This window comes from Amblyraja radiata, chromosome 3 (genome assembly GCF_010909765.2).
Source record: "Amblyraja radiata isolate CabotCenter1 chromosome 3, sAmbRad1.1.pri, whole genome shotgun sequence".
In the NCBI taxonomy this organism is placed as follows: Eukaryota; Metazoa; Chordata; class Chondrichthyes; order Rajiformes; family Rajidae; genus Amblyraja; species Amblyraja radiata.
In genome coordinates this window covers 108,292,791-108,318,436 of record NC_045958.1, presented here as the reverse complement: position 1 = coordinate 108,318,436, position 25,646 = coordinate 108,292,791, and the positions used below count along the sequence as shown (strand labels likewise).

The 25,646-nt window shown below is 48.0% G+C and overlaps 1 protein-coding gene across 1 annotated transcript; it reads right to left on the bottom strand.

The window, feature by feature from the left end:
* On the bottom strand, positions 1 to 24,755 carry slc25a4 (solute carrier family 25 member 4). The gene is made up of 4 exons (XM_033018556.1): positions 24,533 to 24,755; positions 12,844 to 13,330; positions 5,574 to 5,714; positions 1 to 580 (listed from the first exon to the last, which is right to left on the bottom strand). Exons 1-4 carry the CDS (start codon positions 24,641 to 24,643, stop codon positions 423 to 425), a joined length of 897 nt encoding a protein of 298 aa, XP_032874447.1. The 5' UTR covers positions 24,644 to 24,755; the 3' UTR covers positions 1 to 422.
* Positions 24,756 to 25,646: the final 891 nt, after the last annotated feature.

Sequence of the window (25,646 nt, the reverse complement as noted above, 5' to 3'; positions counted from 1 at the left end):
TTTTAATAAATACTTTTGATTTAATAGGGACCATAAATACATTTGTTTCCGTTAGGATCAATGCTAAACAATGTGCATAACACTTGCGATTAGAATATAACCATTTTGAGATTAAGTACTAAATGCAGAAATACTCACCACCCAAGGAAAAATAAATGGTAACTTAAATATATATATAGTTGGCAAGGGGATTAGGCTATGGAATTCAATACATGGATGACAAGGGTGACTATGACTTTTAATAATGCATTAAGCCCTTTCATTGAGTCCCCAACCTGCCACTGCTTTTATTCAGGCATTTGATTGATTAATGGTACATTCATCATTGTTGACCCATTGTCCTACTACAATATATTACAGTTTTCTAATGCTGTTTAATTTAAAGTGATGAACAAAGGGGTAGATGGATGCCTCTTGGACTCTTAGGCGTATTTCTTAATTTCATCATACAGTACCAGTACAAAGGCGCCTCCCATTCCTCTCAACACATTTGACCAGGCACCTTTGAAGAAAGCTTTAGACCCCTCATCTTTCGCAATTTTTTTCCAGCAATCGATTGTGCCCGAATACATTATATCAGCTGTTGAGACATCACAACAGTAATGTTAGATATGTATGATACATAAAATGAATAGAAACATAGAAAATAGGTGCAGGAGGAGGCCATTCGGCCCTTCGAGCCAGCACCGCCATTCATTGTGATCATGGCTGATCGTTCCCAATCAATAACCCATGCCTGCCTTCTCCCCATAATCCCTTGATTCCACTAGCCCCTAGAGCTCTATCTAACTCTCTTAAATCCATCCAGTGATTTAGCCTCCACTGCCCTCTGGCAGGGAATTCCACAAATTCACAACTCTCTGGGTGAAAAAGTTTTTCCTCACCTCAGTCTTAAATGGCCTCCCCTTTATTCTAAGACTGTGGCCCTTGGTTCTGGACTCGCCAAACATTGGGACCATTTTTCCTGCATCTAGCTTGTCCAGTCCTTTTATAATTTTATGTGTTTCTATAAGATATCCCCTCATCCTTCTAAACTCCAGTGAATACAAGCCAAGTCTTTTCAATCTTTCCTCATATGACAGTCCTGCCATCCCAGGGTTCATGAATGAATGAATGAATAGGTTTATTGGCCAACTACATTCACATACAAGGAATTTGCCTTGGTGCTCCGCTCGCAAGTAACAACACATACAGTAAACAATTAAGAATAAAACATTATAGTTTAAACATGTGAATGAAATAAAATACCAGAGCTAAAGGAGGCTACAGACTTTCGGTTATTGAAAAGAGCTACTGCTTGTCGAAAGACGTCCGTACAAACAGCACCCGTTGTCAGGATGGAACCTGGGTCTGATATTCCACTTCTCTCACTAAATCATCTGCTGCGCTTTTATCAGGCTTCTGCATGGTCCTTCCATAAGCTAGGGTACCATCCAATTCACCTCTCCCCCATTTACAGGCATTGAACTTTGTCTATGGAACTGACATAGAAAATAGGTGTGGTAGTAGGCCATTCGGCACTCAATATGATCATGGCTGATCATCCAAAATCAGTACCCCGTTCCTGCTTTCTCCCCATATCCCTTTATTCTGTTAGCCCTAAGAGCTCTATCTAACTCTTTTGAAAACAGCCAGTGAATTAGCCTCCACTGCCTTCTGTGGCAGAGAATTCCACAGATTCACAACTCTGGGTGAAAAAGATTTTCCTCATCTCAGTCCTAAATGACCTACCCCTTATTCTTATAATAATAATAATAATAAATTTTATTTTTGAGCGCCTTTCAAAAATCTCAAGGACACCTTACAGAGATTAACAAGAATAATAAAACATAAAATCGGAATAAAATAAATAATAAAGACATCACCAAAACACAAATTAAAAACAGAATTCAGTCCAAAGACAAAAAATCAAAAACACAATGTGAAGAGAGAGCAGCAGCAGCTAAAGCGCGCCAGCGTCCACTTTCCCTTCCGACAGCCATCTTGGACACAGACATTCTTACACCGTAACCTCTGGTTCTGGACTCCCCCAACATCGTGAACATTTTTCCTGCATCTAGCCTGTCCAATCCGTTAAGAATTGTATATGTTTCAGGAGTTTCATAGTTATACAGCGTGGAAACAGGCCCTTCAGCCCACATCAACCAACATGTCCCATCTACACGTCCCACCTGCCTGCTGCCTGACCCCTAAATTTAAACTGATAGAATTTTAAAAATTCTCTAAAAGACAAAAAATTCAGGAGTAACTCAGCGGATCAGGCAGCATCTCCGGAGAACATGGATAGGCAGCGTTTCGGATCAGGATCCTTCTTCAGACTCAGAAGAGAACATCTTCAAAGTAGGTTTAAGAAGGAACTGCAGAAGCTGGAAAATCGAAGGTAGACAAAAAGTGCTGGAGAAACTCAGCGAGTGCGGCAGCATCTATGGAGCGAAGGAAATAGGCAACGTTTCGGCCCGAAATGTTGCATATTTCCTTCGTTCCATAGATGCTGCCGCACCCACTGAGTTTCTCCAACACTTTTGTCCATCTTCAAAGTAGGTATACCTTGAAGAGACTTTGACTCTGACGAAGAAGGGTCCTGATCCGAAACGTCACCTCTCTTTATTTTCTCCAGAGGTGCTGCCTGACCCACTGAGGTACAACAGCATTTTGTCACTTTTACTAAACCTGCGTCTGCATTTCCCTGTGAATACAATAACTTTTCTCTAACGCATGAAAGAGTGAAAAGGAATTGCAGAAAAGTGCTCCATGGTTTTACATTCGCAGCAATTTTGATGAGCGTGACCACAGGGTTTGGGAGGGTTAATGGGCCAAAGACAAAAATGGTTCATTAGGTCTGCATTTGGTTTGAGATTATCCAGAAAATCCTTTGCGTGTCAAAACAACAAACTGCAGATGTTGGTTTACAAAAAAGGACACAAAGTTCTGGTGAAACTCAGCAAGTCAGGTGGAGAACATGGAGAGGTGACGTTCCAGGTCAGGGGACCTTTTTCAGTCTGCTTTCGCATTGCTGTTGATTATCTTGCACAGGGTGCTCTGACCACGCTGAAGCCAAAGAATACTTGAAGTATATTCTTTGCCTCAATAGACAATAGGTGCAGGAGTAGGCCATTCGGCCCTTCGAGCCATTTAATGTGATCATGCCTGATCATCCCCAATCAGTACCCCGTTCCTGCCTTCTCCCCATATCCCCTGACTCCGCTATTTTTAAGAGCCCTATCTCACTCTCTCTTGAAAGCATTCAGAGATCTCCGGGCACATTTGTTCTTCTATTTCCCGTTGACTATTCAGGGGTCTACTACACCCCCAACAAGGTGATCATCCCTTTATTGTTCCTCAGCTCCACCTATATAGCCTCACTAGACGAACTGTCCATAATGTCACCTCTGATCACAGCCGAGACATCCTCCTTACCCACCAATGCAACCCCCTCTTCTTTTTCCCTCGCCTGTCTCTCCTGAAGCTCCTGTACCCCAGGACATTGAGCTACTTAGACTTAGACTTAGACTTAGATCCTTTATTTGTCATTCAGACCTTTCGGTCTGAACGAAATGTCGTTGCCTGCAGCCATACATGTAATAATAAACAACAAAACACACAATAAACACAAATTAACATCCACCACAGTGAGTTCACCAGGCACCTCCTCACTGTGATGGAGGCAAAAATCATAGGGTTACTGTCTCTTCCCTCCTCTTCTCCCTCTACGCTGAGGCGATACCCTACCGGGCGATGGTAAGTCAGTCCCGCGGCTCACCGAGCTTCGCGAACGGGCTGGTTCAAGCTCCGCGGCCCGGGGTGGTCGAAGCTGCCGCCCTCCAGTCCAGCGGACGCAGCTGTTGCCGCGGGAGCTCCGGAAAACAGGCACCAGCCTGTGACCTGCGAGCTCCCTACGATGTCGTCCACTGGCCCGCGGCCAAACCCCGGATTCAGGTCGCCGCCGCCAGAACGCCACCTCAGCTACCGGAGCACCGTCTCAGCCCCGCGCCAGGCTGCCTCAGCCACCGGAGCACCGCATCAGCCTCGCGCCACCTCAGCCACCAGAGCACCGCCTCAGCCCCGCGCCGGGCCGCCCTCACGGGAGTGCCGTCCCAGCCCCGAGTCGTGCCGCTGCCACCGGAGCGTCTCAGCCAGCACCGTCTCAGCCCCGCGCCGGGCCGCCCTCACCGGAGCACCGTCCCAGCCCCGCACAGGGTCGCCCTCACTGGAGCGCCGAGTCGTGCCGCTGCCCACTGGAGTGCCCGAACGCCGCCACAGCTCGAAGACGGCCAGCCTCGCGTTGGTAAGTCCTGGCTGGCTCTGCCTCCGGAGCCTCGAGGTCGGTCGCAGGTTGGAGGCCGCCAGCTCCGCCATTAGTCCTCAGCGCAGACGGAGGCAGAGAAGGGTGATACGACAAGAAAAAGTCGCATTCCCCCGAAGGGAGAGACAGAAAGCCCTGTTTCAGCTCCCCCCCCCCCACACATAACACAGCCTAATAACCAAAAATTTAACTAAACAAGACAAAAAAAAACAACAACAAAAGTAAAAACAGACGGACTGCAGGCGAGCCGCAGCCATTCAACAGCGCCGCCACTACCAGTCCTGCCTCTCCCTTAACCAGGTTTCTGTCACGGCTACAACGTCCCAGTCGCACAAACATATCCACGCCCTAAAGCTCATCTGCCTTACCCATCAGGCCCCTTGCATTAAAATACGTGCAGTCTAAACCAACCCTCCTTCCTCGCTCTCCGCCTTTCACCTGCCTATTCTGTCCACTAACCTTTCCCACACCACCCTCCATACCAACTTCTAGCCTCTCATGTGCCTCTGTCCTGCAGGAGATACCACCCCCTATCTTAGCAAAACACAATGCGCTGGAAGAACTCAGCAGGGTTAGGCAGCATCTGTGGGGGGAAGTGAACCCATCTTCAGTCTGATGGAGTAGGGGGGAGAAAGGCTTTGTCCTGCCTGAGAAGGAAGAGAGACCATCGGGAACTATACTGAATACTTTTTGTAACTGTGACGCCCTATATCTGCGACTCTTTGCATACTTATGTATTGTATGCAAAATAAAGAATTTCACTGTACCAAGTACATGTGACAACAATGTACCAGTCATCGCTCTTCATAATAGGAGCAGAATTAGGCCATTCGACCCACCAACTCTACTCCACCATTCAATCATGGCTGATCTATCGCTCCCACCCTAACCCCATTCTCCTGCCTTCTCCCCATAATCCCTGACACAAGTACTAAGCAAGTCTTTTTTTTCCAGGTTTCTTCCCCACCACAATCAGGATGAGAGGGGAAGAAGGGTTTCGGCCCGAAACGTTACCTATTTCCTTTGTTCCATAGATGCTGCTGCACCCGCTGAGTTTCTCCAGCATTTTTGTGTACCCTGACAATAAACTCTCTTGACTTGACTTGACTTGACGATAATCTAATCTCAAACTTAAACTCAGCAGGTTAATAACAAAGATAGACACAGCATGCTGGAGTAACTCGGGGACAGGCAGCATCTCTGGAGAGGAGGAATGGGTGACGTTTTGGGTCGAAACCCGAATAACAAGGTGATTCTGGTTTACACGTACCTCCCTTCCGGCCGGACTGCATCATCATACGTCGACGGACTGTGTCGAATGGGTAGGACACCAGCCCAGCCACTGCCGTCACTGACTGCGCAATCATCCAGCTGATCAGAATATGCACGTTCTTCGGATCTGGCATCATCCCTGACGAACACAAACAAAGCTGTCGTTTAGTTCACCAGAGGATAATAGACTACCTTTCGACACAACTGGCAGAGCCGCTGCCTCACAGCGCCAGGGTCCCGGGTTCAATCCCGTGTGTGTGTGTGGAGTTTGCACGTTCTCCCCATGACCCGCGTGGGTTTCCTCTGGGTGTGCCGGTTTCCTCCCACATTCCAAAGACGGACAGGTTTGTAGGTTGCAATAAAAAGTATAAGTAAGTATACGTATAAGTATAAGTATCCTTTATTGTCATTCAGACCTTTCGGTCTGAACGTAATTTCGTGCCTTGCAGTCATACATAGAATAAAATAACAAAAACACAATAAACACAAATTTAACATTTAAAATTTTTTAACAAGGAACTGCAGTTGCTGGTTTACACCAAAAATAGACAATAGACAATAGACAATAGGTGCAGCAGTAGGCCATTCGGCCCTTCGAGCCAGCACCGCCATTCAATGTGATCATGGCTGATCGTCCCCAATCAGTACCCCGTTCCTGCCTTCTCCCCATATCCCCTGACTCTGCTATCTTTAAGAGCCCTATCTAGCTCTCTCTTGAAAGTATCCTGAGAACCGGCCTCCACCGCCCTCTGAGGCAGAGAATTCCACAGACTCACAACTCTCTGTGAGAAAAAGTGTTTCCTCATCTCCGTTCTAAATGGCTTACCCCTTATTCTTAAACTGTGGTCCCTGGTTCTGGACTCCCCCAATATCGGGAACATGTTTCCTGCCTCTAGTGTGTCCAAACCCTTAATAATCTTATATGCTTCAATAAGATCGCCTCTCATCCTTTTAAACTCCAGAGTATACAAGCCCAGCCGCTCCATTCTCTCAGCATGTGACAGTCCCGCCATTCCAGGAATTAACCTTGTAAACCTACTCTGCACTCCCTCACTAGCAAGAATGTCCTTCCTCAAATTTGGAGACTAAAACTGCACACAATACTCCAGGTGTGGTCGCACTGGGGCTCTATCCAACTGCAGAAGGACCTCTTTGCTCCTATACTCAACTCCTCTTGTTATAAAGGTCAACATGCCATTCGCTTTCTTCACTGCCTGCTGTACCTGCATGCTCACTTTCATTATAGGACTTTCATTACTTTCAAATAGGCACAGAATTCTCGAGCAACTCAGTGGGCCAGGCAGCATCTCTGGAGAAAATGGACAATCCACAGATATTGTATGACCTGCTGAGATACTCCAGCATTCTGTGTCCATCTCTGGTTTGTAGGTTTCATTGGCTTCTGAGGTTGACCCGAGTGTGCGGGGAGCAGATGCAAAAGTGGGATAACATAGAATCAATGTGAATGGGCCAGCGTGGATTTGGTGGGCCAAAGGGCCTGTTTCCTTGATGTATCCTTCAATCAATTTAATAACATAGAACTGGTGTGAAAGGGTGATCAATGGTCAGCATGGACTCGGTGGACCGAAGGGCCTGTTTCCATGTTGAATCTAAAAATATCTCTAAACTGACCTGGACAGAGTGGATGTGGAGAGGACGTTTCCACTAGTAAGAGAGTCAAGGATCAGAGGGCACAGCCTCGGAATAAAAAGACACCTTTAGAAAGGGGATGGGGAGGAATTTATTTAGTCAGAGGGTGGTGAATCTGTGGAATACATAGCTACAGACGGCTGTGGAGGCCAAGTCATTGGGAATCTTTAAAGCGGGTATGGACAGATTCTTGAATAGTACAGGTGTCAAGGGTTATGGGGAGACGGCAGGAGAATGGGGTTGAGTGGGAGAGATAGACCAGCCGTGATTGAATGGCGGAGCAGACTTGTTTGGGCTTAATGTAGTAATTCTGCACCTATGGCTTATGAACTAAAATCTAAACCAAACATGTGACTGGCTGTGCACAAGTCTTTTAGCTTTCGCAGCGCTGGGATCATGTACCAATCCTGTTTGACAGACATGGACAAGTGGTGGTGGGGGGAAGGGCAGGATTTAGTTTCTTCTCTCTTGCTCCTCTCTCCAGCAGGAAGTTGCCATTCAGTAGTCGTACAGTGATGAAATCGACGCCATGAGGGCAACCTGTCGCTGCTCCATGGATGGCAAGACCCCATGTTGTTTAACTCTTTCAATACTCCGTTGGCTTAAGTTTAGTTTAGTTTAGTTGAGTGGAACAGAGTGCAGTTTAGTTTTAGAAACAGGCCCTTCGGCCCACCAAGTCCACGGTGGGGTTGAGAGGGAAAGATAGATCAGCCATGATTGAATGGTGGAGAAAGAAGACTTGATGGGCCGAATGGCCTAATTCTGTTCCTAGCACTAATGAACTATGAACTTATAACCTCAGCTTCCTACCCAGTGCTCAGAAAATGCAGACTTCAATGGAATAGAGTTGTATTGAATAGTTAGACCCAGATAGAGTGGATGTGGAGAAGGTGTTTCCAGTATTGGGAGAATTTAGGACCAGAGGACACAGCCGCAGAATAAAAGGACGGAATGGAAAAGAGGAAGAATTTCTTCAGTCAGAGGGTGGTGAATCTGTGGGATTCATTGCCGCAGACGGCTGTGGAGGCCAAGTAATTGAGCATTTGCAAAGCGGTTCTTGATTACTAAGGGTGTCAAAGATTACAGGAAGACAGCGGGAGAATGTGGTTGAGAGGGATATGTAGATCAGCCATGATCGAATGGTGGAGCAGAGTCGATGGGCCGAATGGTTCAGTTCTGTTCCTATGGCTTATGAACAGACGACAACAATCCATGGGTTACTTGGTCTGGCCCTTGGGAAGTGTATGGCGGTAAACCTGGAAACTGTATGGATTATCCCCCAGGAATGCATGAATCAATTTGTAAGGAAAAGATACTCCATCACAAATTTGAGGAAGGACATTCTTGCTATTGAGGGAGTGCAGCGTAGGTTCACCAGGTTAATTCCCAGGATGGCGGAACTGTCATATGATGAAAGAATGGAGCGACTGGGCTTGTATTCACTGGAATTTAGGGGATCTTATAGAAACATATAAAATTATTAAGAGACTGGACATGCTAGATGCAGGAAACATGTTCCCGATGATGGGGGAGTCAAGAACCAGGGGCCACAGTTTAAGAATAAGGGATAGGCCATTTGGAACTGAGATGAGGAAAAACTTTTTCACACAGATGGTTGTGAAATTGTGGAATTCTCTGCCTCATAAGGCAGTGGAGAACCAATTCACTGGATGCATTCAAAAGAGAGTTAGATAGAGCTCTTAGGGCTCCATTCAAGGGATATGGGGGGAAGGCAGGAATGGGGTACTGATGGGGGATGATCAGCCATGATCACATTGAATGGCGGTGCTGGCTGGAAGGGCAGAATGGCCTATTCCTGCACCTATTGTCTGTGTATCTATGTCAAGTATGGCAACTTGACATCACGTCTGGCATGGTCACTGTGGGCCGAAGGGCCTGTTCCTGCGCTGCATTGTTCTATGTTTTACATACTGTATGTTATCACACTCAGCAAACTACGTTATGCTCAGGTAGAAGGTACAGGAGCCTGAAGACTGCAACAACCAGGTTCAGGAATAGCTACTTCCCCACAGCCATGAGGCTATTAAACCTGGCTCGGACAAAACTTTGATTATTAATAACCCATTATCTGTTATTTGCACTTTACCATTTTATTTATTCATGTGTGTATATATTTATATTACGGTATATGGACACACTGATCTGTTTTGTAGTAAATGCCTACTATGTTCTGTGTGCTGGAGCAAAGCAAGAATTTCATTGTCCTATCAGGGACACATGACACTTGAACTTGAACTCAAGCTCGCACTGCACGCCATCTTCTGTATTTTGCGGGTCTTTGTCATCTTTTAGTGCATTTAATAATCAGTTAATATCACAAGGGACAAAGCTCTGGTGAAATATGACATGGTTTTATGAATGAGAATGGCAATGGCGGGGTGAATAATTTTAGGGGAAGATAACATTAAAAACCGCAATAAAATAAGCATCTTGTAGCAGTACCAAACGTGGTTGCTTTATTCAGACATAATAGGTTCGAAATACATACACGTTTGGTCCTCGATCATATTGTCATTGCTGCTGCAGCTGAGCGAGGGCATTCTCTCGAGCTCAGCTACTGTCGACTCCAGGTCTCAAGGTGAGATAGACAATAGACAATAGGTGCAGGAGTAGGCCATTCGGCCCTTCGAGCCAGCACCGCCATTCAATGTGATCATGGCTGATCATCCTCAATCAGTACCCCATTCCTGCATTCTCCCCATATCCCAACTCCGCTATTTTTAAGAGCCCTATCTTGCTCTCTCTTGAAAGCATCCAGAGAACCTGCCTCCACCGCCCTCTGAGGCAGAGAATTCCACAGACTCACCACTCTCTGTGTGAAAATGTGTTTCCTCCTCTCTGTTCTAAATGGCTTACTCCTTATTCTTAAACTGTGGCCCCTGGTTCTGAGACCTGCTTATGTAGCAGGACACTCCTCTTAACCCATGACAGTCCTCGTAACTACTGATGAGGGTTCGACCGCAAGTTGTCTGACCATCAGGTGACGCCACAATCTCTATCTAAATGTTGCCGAACTCCACGTTGTGCGCTTTTTAAAGAGGTTTCCAGGGAAATGGACCAAACGAGGGCAACTGGGACTGGCTTAGGTTGGGATTCTTGGTCAGCACGGACGAGATGGGCCGAAGGGCCTGTTTCCCTGCCATATGATTCTGTTATGCACTGCGGCCTAACATCGAGGAGCTGGCAGCTTTTGCTGGAGACCGACTTCGGGAGCTCCAAAGGTGGGGGCCTGCGGGCTTACCATGGTGGAGCTCGCAATCCCTTTGCCATGGATCGACCTCTGAGCTCAAAACTGCGGGAGCCTGCGGACTTTAACATCATTGAGCTCGCGGTCTCTGGTCAGAGACCGACTTCGGGAGCTCCAAGCCACGGGAGCTTCGACCACCCGACGTGTGGGGTTCGATCATCCCGACACGGGGGCTTTGACCGCCCCGACACGGGGGCTTCGACCGCCCCGACGCGGGGGCTTCGATCGCCCCAACCGCGGGAGAATAAAGAGGAAGAAGATTAGACTTTATTGGCTTCCATCACAATGGGGAATGTGGGGAATCCGCTGTGGTGGATGTTTATGTTAACTTTTATGTAGTTGTGCCGTTGCTTTTTTTGTAATATCACAATGCAATACACAATACAATTTATTTGTCACTTGAACCTCATAGAGGCTCAAATGAAATGTTTTTTCTGCATTCATAGACACATGAAAAAAAAAGACCCAAGACACAACACAATTTACACAGACATCCATCACAGCGCATCTCCTCCTCGCTGTGATGGAAGGCAAAAACTTATCTCTCCCCTGCACTCCCCATTCCTCTCCCGATGTCAGAGTCAAAGCCCCCGGCGGGCGATGGCAATTGTCCCGCGGCCATTAAAGCCACGCCGGGTGATGCAAGGCCGCGCTCCGGGTCTTGGTGTTGGAGCCCCCGGCGGGCGCTAGCAAAGTCCCGCAGCCGTTGAAGCCACGCCGGGCGGTGATGTAAGGCCCCGCTCCAGGTCATCCTCGACCCCGCTACTCGGGCGGGAGAAGTCGCCGTTGCGGAAGCCTCGAAAAGCGGTCTCCCACCAGGGACCGGCGGGCTCCCGATATTACTGTCTGCCAGACCTGCGGTAAGCCTCCGAATCTCCGGGGGTCGGGTCACAGCAGCGCGCCACCACAGCTCCACCCGCTCCGGACTCGGCCAGCTCCACGATGGTGAGTAGCTCCGCAGCTCCGTGACTGGAGCCCCAGGTCGTTCCTGCTGGAGGCCGCTCCACGTTGCAGCCCCAACGACAACGGAGACCCGACAGGGAAAAGGTCGGGTTCTCCGTGCAGGGGAAAGATTTTAAAAGTTTCCCACCCCACCCCCCCCCCCCCCCCACACACACACACACACACACACACACACATACCCCATCAAAAAAAAACAAAAAATACATTAAAATGGGACAAAAAATAACAAAAAGACAAACGGATTGCAATATGGCTGTATAGTGATTTGTGTTTCACTGTACTTTAATTGGCACACGTGATAATAATCTGACCTTTGAACCTTTGAAGCATTTGAGATATAAGGGCCAAACGCAAGGAAATTAGGTTGATTTAGATAGGACATCATGGTCGGCATCGACAGGTTGGGCCGAAGGGCCTGTTTTCCTGCAGTATATATCTTTATTCTATAGGTAGATACAAAATGCTGGAGTAACTCAGCGGGACAGGCAGCATTCCTGGAGAGAAGGAATAGGTGACGTTTCAGGTCGAGACCCTTCTACAGACTGATGTCAGGGGAGTGGGCGGGACAGATAGGATATAGGCGGAGACAGTAAGACTGGTGGGAGAACTGGGAAGGGGAAGGGGATGGAGAGAGAGGGAAAGCAAGAACTACTCTGAAATCAGTGTACATAAAGGGAGGGGGAGTTAAAGTGTTGAGCAACCGGGAGATCAGGTTGGTTAAGGCGGACTGTAGCTCTATTTACTATAGCTACTTAAAATGCACTAGGTCAGGTACATGGATAGGAAAAGTTCAAAGGAATAAGGGCAAATGGGATTAATTTAGGTAGGACATTTGGGTTGACATGGACGAGTTGGGCTGAAGAGCCATGTTGCATGACACGGTGGATGGATGGATGGAGGTAAACAGAGATAGATAGACAGAGACAGACAGAGAGAGAGACAGATAGAGACAGATAGAGAGATAGGTAGAGATAGATAGAGATAAATTGATAGATAGATAGATAGATAGACAGACAGACAGACAGACAGACAGACAGACAGACAGACAGACAGACAGACAGACAGACAGACAGACAGACAGACAGAGAGAGAGAGAGAGAGAGATAGAGAGATAGAGAGATATAGAGATAGAGAGATAGATGGATTGATTGGGGAGAGGAATTTGTATCTTTATCAGTGCCCTTTATGGGTGGCTATTTGCATACCTTGGCTTTCTGAGCAAAGAATTTCACTGTGACTTGTCACATGTGACATTAAAGCATTCATTCATTCATACTTTATGTCCATATGTTTAAATGTATGTCTCATATCTTATGCGTATCTTATGTCTATATGTTTCTCCCCATGACTCTATGATCCGCTGCAGTCCCAGCCGCAACCTGCTTACCTTTGGCGGTGTCATAGACTCCGAAGTAGGCAGCCCGGTAAATGATGATGCCTTGTACGGAGACGGCGAAGCCTTGGTACAGGCCTCGGAGGCCGTCCGACTTGAAGATCTTGCTGATGCAGCTGGCAAGGCCGGTGAACTCCCTCTCGCTCGCGCCCTTGCCCACGTCGACGGCCAGCCGGGTCCGGGCGAAGTCCAGCGGGTAGACGAAGCACAGGGAGGTGGCGCCCGCCGCCCCGCCCGACGCCAGGTTCCCGGCAAAGTAACGCCAGAACTGCGTCTTCTGGTCGACCCCGCCCAGGAAGACCTTCTTGTACTTGTCCTTGAAGGCGAAGTTGAGGGCCTGGGTTGGGAAATACCGGATAACGTTGGCTAGGTTTCCTCGCCAGAAGGAGATGAAGCCCTGTTCCTTGGGAATACGCACGACACAGTCAATGATCCCCTTGTACTGCATCTCAACTGTGATCTGCTTGCTCGCATGCTGGACCTGGGAAAGGGATTCAAAAGCACATGAGAAATCTTTGTTACATTGAACCCCAGGAGGACCCTGCAACGCCGTCAGGACATAGAAGCAAGTAAGTAAGTTTATTGGCCAAGTATTCACATACAAGGAATTTGCCTTGGTGCTCCGCCCACAAGTAACAACATGACATACAGTGACAGTTACGAATGATTCAGAAAACACTAAACATTAATAATAATAAAACATTAATGATAAAACACCATTGATCAAGCATGTGAACCAACAAAATACCAGATCAAAGGGAGGCTACAGATTTTTGGCTGTTGAGTAGAGCAACTACTCGTGGATAAAAACTGTTTTTATGTCTGGCTGTGCCAGCTTTGACAGTCCGGAGTCGCCTTCCAGAGGGAAGTGATTCAAAGAGTTTGTGGCCAGGGCGAGATGGGTCAGAGATGATCTTGCCCACTCACTTCCTGGCCCTTGCAGTGTACAGTTCGCCAATGGAGGGAAGGTTGCAGCCAATAACCTTCTCTGCTGAACGGACGATTCGCTGCAGCCACCGGATGTCGTGCTTGGAAACATAGAAAATAGGCGCAGGAGTCAGCGTTGCCGTTCAATATGATCATGGGTTATCATCCAGAGAGAATCAGTACCACATTCCTGCTTTCTCCCCATATCACTTGATTCCGATAGCCCTAAGACCTATATCTAATTCTCTCTTGAAAACATCAGACAACAGGCCTTCAAGGTCAGATCAAGATCCCTGCACTTACAACAACTGGGACTTGAAAATGGCCCCAAACTGCTGTACACCATTACTGCGCCTGCGATGCTTATCTTAGGTGTGTATGTAAGTGCTTAGGTGTAGTGATACTTGTACTAAACTGTATACAAAAATGACTTACACTGTACCTCAGAACGCGTGACAAATAAAGTCACACATACTGAACAAGGGTGATCACGGTGGCGCAGCGGTAGAGTTGCTGCCTTACAGCGAATGCAGATCAGGATCCCAATTACGGATGCTGCCTGTACGGAGTTTGTACCTTCTCCCCGTGACCTGCGTGGGTTTTCACCGAGATCTTCGGTTTCATAGAAAATAGGTGCAGGAGGAGGCCATTCAGCCCTTCGAGCCAGCACCGCGTTTCCACCGAGTGTGGGTTTCCTCCCACACTCCAAAGACGTACAGGTTTGTAGGTTAATTGGCTTGGTGAAAAATGTAGGGAAAAAAATAAAATATTGTCCCTAGTGGGTGTAGGATAGTGTTAATGTGCGGGGATCGCTGGTCGGCGCGGACCCGGTGGGCCGAAGGGCCTGTTTCCGTGCTGTATCTCCAAACTAAACTAAACAAATACAGTACCACACCTTACCACAACAAAGTTGGGGCTTATATTCTATTCCGATAACAAACGGCCAAATAATAATCTATTAAGATTAATTCTAGGAATCTGTAACCCATGTCGGATTGGATTGATGAGGCTGGATTCCATGTATTTAGTTCAGTTTAAAGATGCAGTGTGGACACGGGCCGTGGGTCCCACCGAGAGTGTGCCCAATTACCCCTTTAAGTTTCTGTGTAAGATACTGCTCTGGCGCTGTGAGACAGCAGCTCCAGCAGCTACGTCACGGAGCTATTGTGGTAAACTGAAAGCTGCAGGTACGTATATCAAAGAAAATCAAGCTCTTCCTAGACCCCCCCCCTCTGGTCATGGCTGACCATGGGTGTCTCCAGGGTGCTTTTCCCCATATGGAGGACGCCTGTGCGTGACTTTGTTTAACGTGGGGAGACTGGTGCACAGACAGCCACCCCACGGTCCTTGACAGATCTGGGTCAGGATCCAGTGGCATGGAGTCCAAGACGACCGGAGACACTTTTCTGCTGCAGCCTTCATCCGCCTTCCCAGCCGTTGTGACGCTCCACTAAGGTCAGCCATCGTCCTCCGCCTGTTCCATCGTTGAGGTCTCGGTTGTATTGCTCTCTGTCGGAGACCTCCCCCTCGACCTTACCGCCGTGGGTGGCCCTACCAGAAGCATAGCCCCAGGCGGCATCGCTCTCAGGATCTTAGGACCATACAAGCTTCTCCAGCACGACAGAGAACATCAATATGCTACAATGCTGAGAAGTATATTAGTATAGTTTAGTTTAGTTTAGGGGTACAGCGCGGAAACAGGCCCTTCGGCCCACCAGGTCTGCGCCGACCAGCGATTGCCCCTTACACTAGCACTATCCTACACACACTAGGGACAATTTACACTGAAGCCAATTAACCAACAAACCCGTGTGGGGGGAAACCGGAGCACCCAGAGAAAACCCACGCAGGTCACGGGAAGAACGTACAAACTCCGTACAGACAGCAGCCGTGGTCAGGATCGAACCTGGGTGTCTGGCGCTGTGAGGCAGCAACTGTACCACTGCGCCACCATGCCGCCCTGTATTCTGCATTCTATATCTTACTCTTCTCTCTATTATTGTACTTGAGTTTGACTTGATCATATTTACTTACAGTATATCTGATTTGTTTGATAGCAGGCAAGACAAATCTTTTCACTGTACCTCGGTACACGTGACAATAATAGCCCTAAACCTAATAACCCAAACCTACCCAGCCTTGCGGGCTCATTAACTCATAATATAATGATTAAAGTCTAAACAAATAAATGTTCTAATTCATTCACGTACGTTATCCATTAACTAAACATGGTGGATAAACATAGAAACATAGAAAATAGGTGCAGAAGTAGGCCATTCGGCCCTTCGCGCCAGCACCGTCATTCATTATGATCATGGCTGATCATCCAAAATCAGTACCCCGTCCCTGCTTTTTCCCCCCATATCCCTTGATTCCGTTAGCCCTAAGAACTATATCTAACTCTCTCTTGAAAACATCCAGTGAATTGGCCTCCACTGCCTTCTGTGGCAGAGAATTCCACAGATTCACAAGTCTCTGGGTGAAAAGGTGTTTCCTCGTCTCAGTCCTAAATGGCCTGCCCCTTATTCTTAGTGATCATACGTGGAGTTGCAAGGAAATGCAGACGCCCAAATCTTGACGCAGCAGGTCAGGCAACGAGGGAATAAAGAAGGGCCCTGACCCAAAACGTCATCTATCCATTCCCTCCACAGGTGCTGCCTGAACTGCTGAGTTCCTCCAGCGCTTTGTTTTGTTTAGTTCAGGGATACAGCGCGGAAACAGGCCCTTCGGCCCATCGAGTGTGCGCTGACCGGCGATCCCCGCACACTAATACTATCCAACACACTGGGGACAATTTACAATTTTACCAAAGCCAATTAACCTACAAACCTGTACGTCTCTAGAATGTAGGAGGAAACCGGAGCACTCGGGGAAAACCCACACATGTAACGCGGAGAACGTACAAACTCCATCAGTAGTCAGGATCGAACCCGGGTCTCTGGCGCTGTGAGGCAGCAACTCTACCGCTGCACCACCATGGTATTTTATTACACATATCTGTCACGTAGGAAGTGCCGGGACACTGAAGATAGACAGGAAATGCTGGAGTAACTCAGCAGGACAGGCAGCATCTCTGGATAGAAGGAGTGGGTGACGTTTCAGGTCGTGACCCTTCTTCAAAACACGACATATATACCGTAAGGAAACCTACTGAGCCTCAGAATGCCCATTAAATGTGCCCATGAATCGCACTGATGTTGCAGAGCAAGGCCTGCCAAGCCGCACATAAACCAGAAAGGCCACAGCGGCTTTGGTGGCAGAGCGGTAGAGTTGCTGCCTTACAGCGCCAGAGACACGATCCTGACTACGGGTGCTGTTTGTACAGAGTTTGTACATTCTCCCCGTGACCATGTGCGGTTTCTCCGGTTTCCTCACATATTTTTACGTAGGTTAATTGACTTCAGTACAGGTTGGGTGAGTGGGCAGATGCATGGCAGATGCAGTTTATTGTGGATAAATGTGAGGTTATCCACTTTGGTAGCAAAAACAGGAAGGCAGATCGCTATCTAAATGGTGTCAAGTTGGGAAAAGGGGAAGTACAGCGGGATCTGGGGGTCCTTGTACATCAGTCAATGAAAGTAAGCATGCAGGTACAGCAGGCAGTGAAGAAAGCGAATGGCATGTTGGCCTTTATAACAAGAGGACTTGAGTATAGGAGCGAAGAGGTCCTTCTGCAGTTGTACAGGGCCCTTGTGAGACCACACCTGGAGTATTGTGTGCAGTTTTGGTCCCCTAATTTGAAGAAGGACATTCTTGCTATTGAGGGAGTGCAGCGTATGTTTACAAGGTTAATTCCCGGGATGGCGGGACTGTCATATGCTGAGAGAATGGAGCAGCTGGGCTTGTACACTCTGGAGTTTAGAAGGATGAGAGGCGTTCTTATTGAAACATATAAGATTATGAAGGGTTTGGACATGCTAGAAGCACGAAACGTGTTCCCGATGGTGGGGGAGTCCAGAACCAGGGGCCACAGCTTAAGAATAAGGGGTAAACCATTTAGAACGGAGACGAGGAAACACTTTTTCTCACAGAGAGTTGTGAGTCTGTGGAATTCTCTGCCTCAGGGTGATGGAGGCCGGTTCTCTGGATACTTTCAAGAGAGAGCTAGATAGGGCTCTTAAAGATAGCGGAGTCAGGGATATGGGGAGAAGGCAGGAACAGGGTACTGATTGGGGATGATCAGCCATGATCACATTGAATGGCGGTGCTGGCTCGAAGGGCCGAATGGCCTACTCCTGCACCTATTGTCTATTGGTGTAAGGGGGGGGGTGGGGGGTGGAGGAGATCGCTCATCGGTGTGGACTCGGTGGGCCGAAGGACCTGTTTCCATGCTGTACCTCTAAACTAAACTACATTAAACTAAAGATGCTGCCTCACCGGCTGAGTTCCCCCAGCACTCAAATTTCTAGCATCTGCAGAATCCTGTACCTGCAAAATGTTTTTAAAAGTGTTTTTTCCAGCGAGTTCTCTGATATGCTGTTTAGTTTAGAGATACAGCGCGGAAACAGGCCCTTCGGCCCACCGGGTCTGCGCTGACCAGCGATCCCCGCACACTAACACTATCCGACACACCATAGGGGCGATCTTTACATTTCCCTAGCTAATTAGCCTACAAACCTGTAGGTCTTTGGAGTGTGGGAGGAAACCGAAGATCTCTGAGAAAACCCACGCAGGTCACGGGGAGAACGTACAAACTCCGTACAGACAGCAGCCGTAGTTGGGATCGAACCCTCGTCTCGGCGCTGCATTCGCAGTAAGGCAGCAACTTTACCGCTGCGCCTCCATGTTGTAAATAAAACAATCGCAAACTGCACCCCAGTGTTAATAGCAAGAGTTTCCAGGTTGGTTTATGTAACACACGAGAGACGTAAGCACGGATATATGATACTTGATGGGGTGGGGATGGGTGGTACATACCAAGTAATCGTGAGACTAGTGAACAAGGGAATGTTGGCACTGGACGATGGAAGGCAAAGTTCACGACATGAAAGGCATAGGGCTCTATCAAAACATAACACGCATGGGTAACTCAACCGGTCAAGCAGCATATGTGGAGCGAATGGACAGTCGGCGTTTCGGGTTGGGGTCCCTTCTTCAGACTGACTTTAGTAGTGGTGTTGAATAAATGCTGGAGAAACTCAGCGGGTGAGGCAGCATCTATGGAGCTGCTCATAGATGCTGCCTCACCAACTGAGTTTCTCCAGCATTTTTGTCTACCTTCGATTTTTCCAGCATCTATGAACAGCTCCATAGATGCTGCCTCACCCGCTGAGTTTCTCCAGCATTTTTGTCAACATCACTACTAAAGTCAGTCTGAAGAAGGGACCCCAACCCGAAACGCCGACTGTCCATTCAATGGCAGAGTAGACTTGATGGGACGAATGGCCTAATTCCACTCCTATCACTTATAACCTTTCTTTTCACAGCTAGTATCCTTCAGTAACAGGGATAGGCCGAGACTAGACTCATTTCAGAAACTTAGGACAGCACAGTGGCACAGTGGGTAGTGCTGCTGCCTCACAGTGCCGGGGACCCGGGTTCGATCCTGACCTCTTATGCTGTCTGTGTGGAGTTTGCACGTTCTCCCTGGCTTTCTGCTGACTGGTTAGCATGCAACAAAGGCTTTTCACGGTGCCCTCCGTACACACGTGACAATAAACTAAATTGTGACCTGCGTGGGTTTTCTCCGGGTGCTCCGGTTTCCTCCCACATCCCAAAGACGTACGGGTTTGCCGGTTAATTGGCCCTCTGTACATTGTCCCCAGTGTGTCGGGAGTGGATGAGAAAGTGGGATAGCATACAACTAGTGTGAACGGGTGTGGACTGGATGGGCTGAAGGGCCACCTGTTTCAATCAATACCGTACAGTGACCAGGAAGAAGGGAGAAACGAGGACAGTACGATGACCGGCTCACGTCAATGATGTGTTATTGACGCTCTATGTCAAACTTTGTTCGATAATCCTCAATTGGAGATGTTTTTGTTTTCTTTTGTTACAATATAGACAATTTCATCATAAGGTATAAACGATGAAAGAGAGAATTAAGCTTGTGCCGAATGAATCGCAACATTTAGTTTAGTTAAGAGATACAGCGCGGAAACAGGCCCTTCGGGCCACCGAGTCTGTGTCGACCAGTGATCCCGCACATTCATGCCCCTGTCCCACTTAGGAAACCTGGACAGAAACCTCTGGAGACTTTGCGACCCACCCAAGGTTTCCGTGTGGTTCCCGGAGGTTGCAGGTAGTGGAAGCAGGTAGGGAGACTGACAAAAACCTCCGGGAACCTCATGGAAACCTTGGGCAGGGCGCAAAGTCTCCAGAGATTTCCGTTCAGGTTTCCTAAGTGGGACAGGGGCATTACATTATCCAACACAAACTAGGGACAATTTACAATTTTACCAAAACCTGTAGGCTAATGGGAGTGTGGGAGGAAACCAACGATCTCTGAGAAAACACACGCAGGTCAGGGGGGGACGGGGACGTACAAACTCCATACAGACAGCACCGGTAGTCGGGATTGAACGCGGGTCTCTGGCGCTGCAAGGCAGCAACTCTGCAGCTGCCCTTAAAATGAAACCAAATATTGGAGGCACAAGGGGCTGCAGGTGCTGGAATCTTGAGCAAAACACGAAGCGTTGGAGGAACTCAGCAGGCCAGGCGCTGGACCCTGCTCCAAATGTAGGTGCAGAATCACTCAGTCGGAAGCAGGGTCCCGACCCGAAATGTCGCCTGTTCATTCCCATCCACAGATGCTGCCCGACCCGCTGAGTTCCACCAGCACTTTGTGTTTTGCTTAAAGGAGCTGAAATGTCGGTGAAGTAAGTTTACGAAATATAATGCCGGCAATTTCCAACCATGAATGCTCATCCTTCAACCAACGATCTCTGAGAAAACACACGCAGGTCGGGGGGGGGGGGGGGGGGGGGGGGGGGGGGGGTGAAATGCAGTGAAATGGCATTGAAATGCAGTGAAATACATTGAAAAATAAAATATCCGCGTTGCAGCGGAGTGATCCACAGACACAAACTTCGCAACCAAAGACCAAATTTGACAGAGGAGGCAATGCGGAACGCAGTCCAAGACATACGGTATGTAGAAAGTCTCTAAAGCCCAAAGTGTTCCTCTAAAGTTTAAAGTGTCTCTGTAAACTCTGAAGTCTAAAATGTACCTCTAAAGCCTAGAGTATATATCTAAAGTCTCAAATGTGTCTTAGACAATAGACAATAAACAATAGGAGCAGGAGTAGGCCATTCGGCCCTTCGAGCCAGCACCGCCATTCAATGTGATCATGGCTGATCATCCCCAATCAGTACCCCGTTCCTGCTTTCTCCCCATATCCCATGACTCCGTTATCTTTAAGAGCCCAATCTAGCTCTCTCTTGAAAGTCTTCAAAGCAGTGCTGGCTCGAAGGGCCGAATGGCCTGCTCCTGCACCTATTGTATCATCTCTAGAGTCTTAAATGTGTCTCCACGGTCTAAAATCTAAAATGTATCTCTAAAGTCTAAAGTAGTCTACAACATTAAACAGAACAGCACAGGGTCAGGCCCTTCGGCCCATAATGGCTGTGCCGAACATGATGCCAAGTTAAACGAGTCTCGCCGGCACATGATGCATATCCCACTACTCCCTACATATCCATGCGCCGATCTAAAAGCCTCTTAAACACCACTATTGTATCTGCCTCCACCACCACCCCTGGCAGCACTTTCCAGGCACCCACCAGAATATTCACTTCATATTTCCACACTTACTAAATAGCCTGACTTTATCAGGCTTTATAATCAATATCTTTTACAATCACAAACCCTGTGTTTGACACGTTGGCCAGTGTGACAAGACATGGTTCCCAGGAACCTGAGTTAGGCAGGCACAGGGAAATGCAGATGCTGGAAATTTGAGGAAAAATAACAAAATGCTGGAGCAGCTCAGCGGGCCGGGCAGCATCTGGGGAGAGAATGGACAGGCGCGGTTTTGGTTCCGGAGCTTGTTCAGAGTGTTAGGCGTCGGGTTTGAGCGAACTACCCATCTCCGCCGTGATTTTGCACACTAAAGGAATGGCCAGATTTGACAATATCAAGGGCCTGACTCGTTCACCCGTTCCTTCTCTCCAGAGATGAATGCTGTGGTGGATGTTTGTGTAAAATTTTTATTGTTTTTGTGTTCTTTATTACTGTACCGCTGCTGGCAACCCAAATACCACCGACCTTGGTTGTGTGGCAATTAAATTATATCAATCAATCAATCAATTATATCAATGTATGACGTCACACACACACACACACAGACGCACACAGACAGACACACACACACAGACAGACACACACAGACAGACACACACACACACACACAGACGCACGCACACACACACACAGACACACACAGACAGACACACACAGACAGACACACACACACACACACACACACACACACACACACACACACACGCACACACGCACACACACACACACACACGTCTCACATTTACACCAAGCCAATTAACCTACAAACCTGTACATTCGGTTAAATGACGGGGAGAGCGTACAAAGTCCCTTCAGACAGCACCCGTGGTCAGGATCGAAGCCGGGTCTCTGGCGCTGAAACCTGGCGCTGAAGGCAGCAACTCTTCAACTTCTTCTTCTTGTAGGATTCCGGCAGTGTAGACGCTGCTAAGCGTATTACTGCCCTCCACAGGTCAAAGTTTGAACTAAATCCTTACATACAGTCCTGTAACTTGCAGGAATTGAAGAACAGCCCTGGATATCAGTTGATGTTTCTCACTGTGTCCAAACAAAGATGAAACAGAAAAAGCCTCAACTCCAAGTCCTGTCAGTCTAACAAACAATACTTCTCTTTCTACCCTGTACTTTTTACATTCTAGGAAAACATGCTTAACTGTCTCATTACTCCCACATTCACACAAGCCAGAAACATGTTTTCCTACAATGCACAAATAGTAATTTAACCCACAGTGTCCCAACCTCAATCTACACAGTTTAACTGAGTCCCTACGGGACAAAGATGTACAGAAACATATTTTCCTAACTTCAGATTGTATAGAAAAGTAGTGTCTACCCCTGACTTCCATTTCCCATCCTCTCTGCCATTCTTTTGTTAAGCCCTCTTTAATTATTTCACTCAGTTCCACTCTCCCCAATAATACATGGATATCTATTTCTCTTCTTAAACTCTCCTTTGCTATGAGGTCCACCTGCTCATTCCCCCTCACCCCAGCATGCCCGGGAACCCAGCAAAAAGTGATGTTACACGCAAACCCAATTCTAGAAAACACACTCATGATTTCATTTAGAATGTCAGGACGAGCTTTAGATTTCCCTACTCTTAAAGTTTCAAGAGCAGCTGCAGAATCAGAACAGATAATGACTTCACTAAAACTGGCTTCCTCAATCCACCATAGAGCCCATTGAATTGCCATTAATTCAGTCGTGAGAACAGAGCTTAAGGCAGCAACTCTGCCGCCCGCAGCCGCTTTGCTTCTTGACCCGCCCTTGCTGCAGGCTCCTCCCACCCTCCCGCCCTCGGGCTCCTCCTCCTCCCCTTTTTCCTTCCTTCTCCCCCCCATCAGTCTGAAGAAGGGTTTCGGCCCGAAACGTCGCCTATTTCCTTCGCTCCATAGATGCTTAAGGATAAGGGTCACAGCTTAAGGATAAGGGGGAAATCCTTTAAAACCGAGATGAGAAGAACTTTTTTCACACCGAGAGTGGTGAATCTCTGGAACTCCCTGCCATAGAGGGTAGTCGAGGCCAATTAATTGGCTATATTTAAGAGGGAGTTAGATGTGGCCCTTGTGGCTAAGGGGATCAGAGGGTATGGAGATAAGGCAGGTACGGGATACTGGGTTGGATGATCAGCCATGATCATATTGAATGGCGGTGCAGGCTTGAAGGGCCGAATGGCCTACTCCTGCACCTAATTTCTATGTTTCTATGCTGCTGCACCCGCTGTGTTTCTCCAGCAATTTTGTGTACCTTAATATCTTGCTCGGGTTGAAGACAGGAGTCTGAGTCTAACTAAGCACTTTTTTTTAAGATTAGCCATGAGTAGTCTATGCAAAAGGGAAAAAAAGTATTGCACTTTCCAGGATTACCCTGCGTGTGTGTATCCGCAGTCTCTTGGTTCTTTCTAATATTCTGATACCAAACCTTTTACAAAGAATATCTCGAGATGACATCTGCTTTCCCGGCTCCCGTTACCCTGGTGAATTCCCGTGGTGGGATTACTTGCGGCCAGTTAAAAAACTTTGCAAACTGCAGCCTTGTCTCAAACTGGTTTATAACTCCTCGGGCAATACACAAAGTTCGCCATAATGCCCAGAGGTAGAAAAATAAATGTGTCAGGAAAAAGTTGCCCACAGTAAACTAATCGGGACCTTGGTGTCTGTAGATCACTTGCGATTCTGCATGGAGGGAGTGGAAGGTCATATGTGAGTCAATGAGACAGCGTGATGTCTTTTTATAGCTGGACACAGCACACGAGGGCACCTTACTTGCGCCAGTGCTGTCACTAAAGTCTCTGTCTTAGTTTAGTTCAGAGATACACGGCGGACATACCGACCAGCGATCCCCGCATCAGTCAGGATCGAACCTGGGACTCTGGCGCTGTAAGGGTAGCAACTCTACCGCTGCGCCGCCCAGGGTAGGTGATTCCAATGGATCTACCACGATGTGACAACTCCAGGATTTGGGTGAAACTTTCAACTTGCACCACCCACCCCATCCCCACCCAAGTCCCACTCACTTGGAGCAGTAACTTCACCCGTTCTATGGGCGCCACCGCCGTCTTGGAAATGGCAGCGGCCACTCCGCCGGCCAGAAAGTCCTTGAGGAAGCTGATAGCGTAGTCACCCATCACGGATCCTTCTAGTAGACCTGTCCGGCGAGGAAATACCAAAGCCCCGCTGGTCTCAGCAAACCTCCCAGGCTAATCGCGGCGAACCAAATGGACGCGTCTGCCACCTCGCACCTAATATAAGCCCCAGGTCTATCGCGAGAGGGGAAAGTGGAGACGGAGAGGGAAGCAAGTACGCGAGGGGGGTGGAAGAAGGTATCGCATTGGCGCAACTCAATAGACTTCCCGTGTCACAGTTCAGGAGAGGAGCCATGGTGGCCCAGAGAGACATTGAGGGGCATTTAAAGGACACAACAAGCCTCACGCTGCAACCATTGCAACGTCGTGACCCCGTGTTACATGCCAGGCTTGTTGCATGGACCATGTACACCGGGCATTTCACAACCAACACACTTTTAGAAAGCTTTGTAGGTTCATTGGCTCGGTGGAAATAGGAAACCTGAACGGAAACCTCTGGAGACTTTGCGCCCCACCCAAGGTTTCCGTGCGGTTCCCGGAGGTTCCCGGAGGTTTTTGTCAGCCTCCCTACCTGCTTCCACTACCTGCAACCTCCGGCAACCACCTGCAACCTCCGGGAACCGCACGGAAACCTTGGGTGGGGCGCAAAGTCTCCAGAGGTTTCCGTTCAGGTTTCCTAAGTGGGACAGGGGCATAGTGTAGGATAGTGCGGGAGTCGCTGGTCGGCGCGGACTCGATGGGCCGGAGGGACCGTTTCCACGCTGTATCTCTAAACTCAACTAAACTTGAACAATAAAGATATCTAAAACGTATCGATTAAAAAAAAAGAATGGATAACTAGGGATTAATTTGATTAAATTGTTGGTCTTTTGATGCCCAACAAGTGTTCTCTAAGTAATCTAACGCCATCCATTCATGTTCTCCAGAGATGCTGCCTGGCCCGCTGAGTTACTCCAGCACTTTGTGTCTTTCTGTGCAAATTTTAGCCGGGGCTAGAGATTAATTTCAGCGTCGGTCAGTTTCTTTGAAAAGAGGTGACCTTACT

Excerpts from the sequence above, each read along its gene's own strand:
- slc25a4 (XM_033018556.1), bottom strand. The coding sequence starts at position 24,643 with ATGGGTGACTACGCTATCAGCTTCCTCAAGGACTTTCTGGCCGGCGGA. Across the intron at positions 13,331-24,532 it reads GGGTGAAGTTACTGCTCCAA|GTCCAGCATGCGAGCAAGCA; the intron begins GTGAGTGGGACT and ends TCCCTTTCCCAG. Across the intron at positions 5,715-12,843 it reads AGTCTATGACACCGCCAAAG|GGATGATGCCAGATCCGAAG; the intron begins GTAAGCAGGTTG and ends TGTGTTCGTCAG.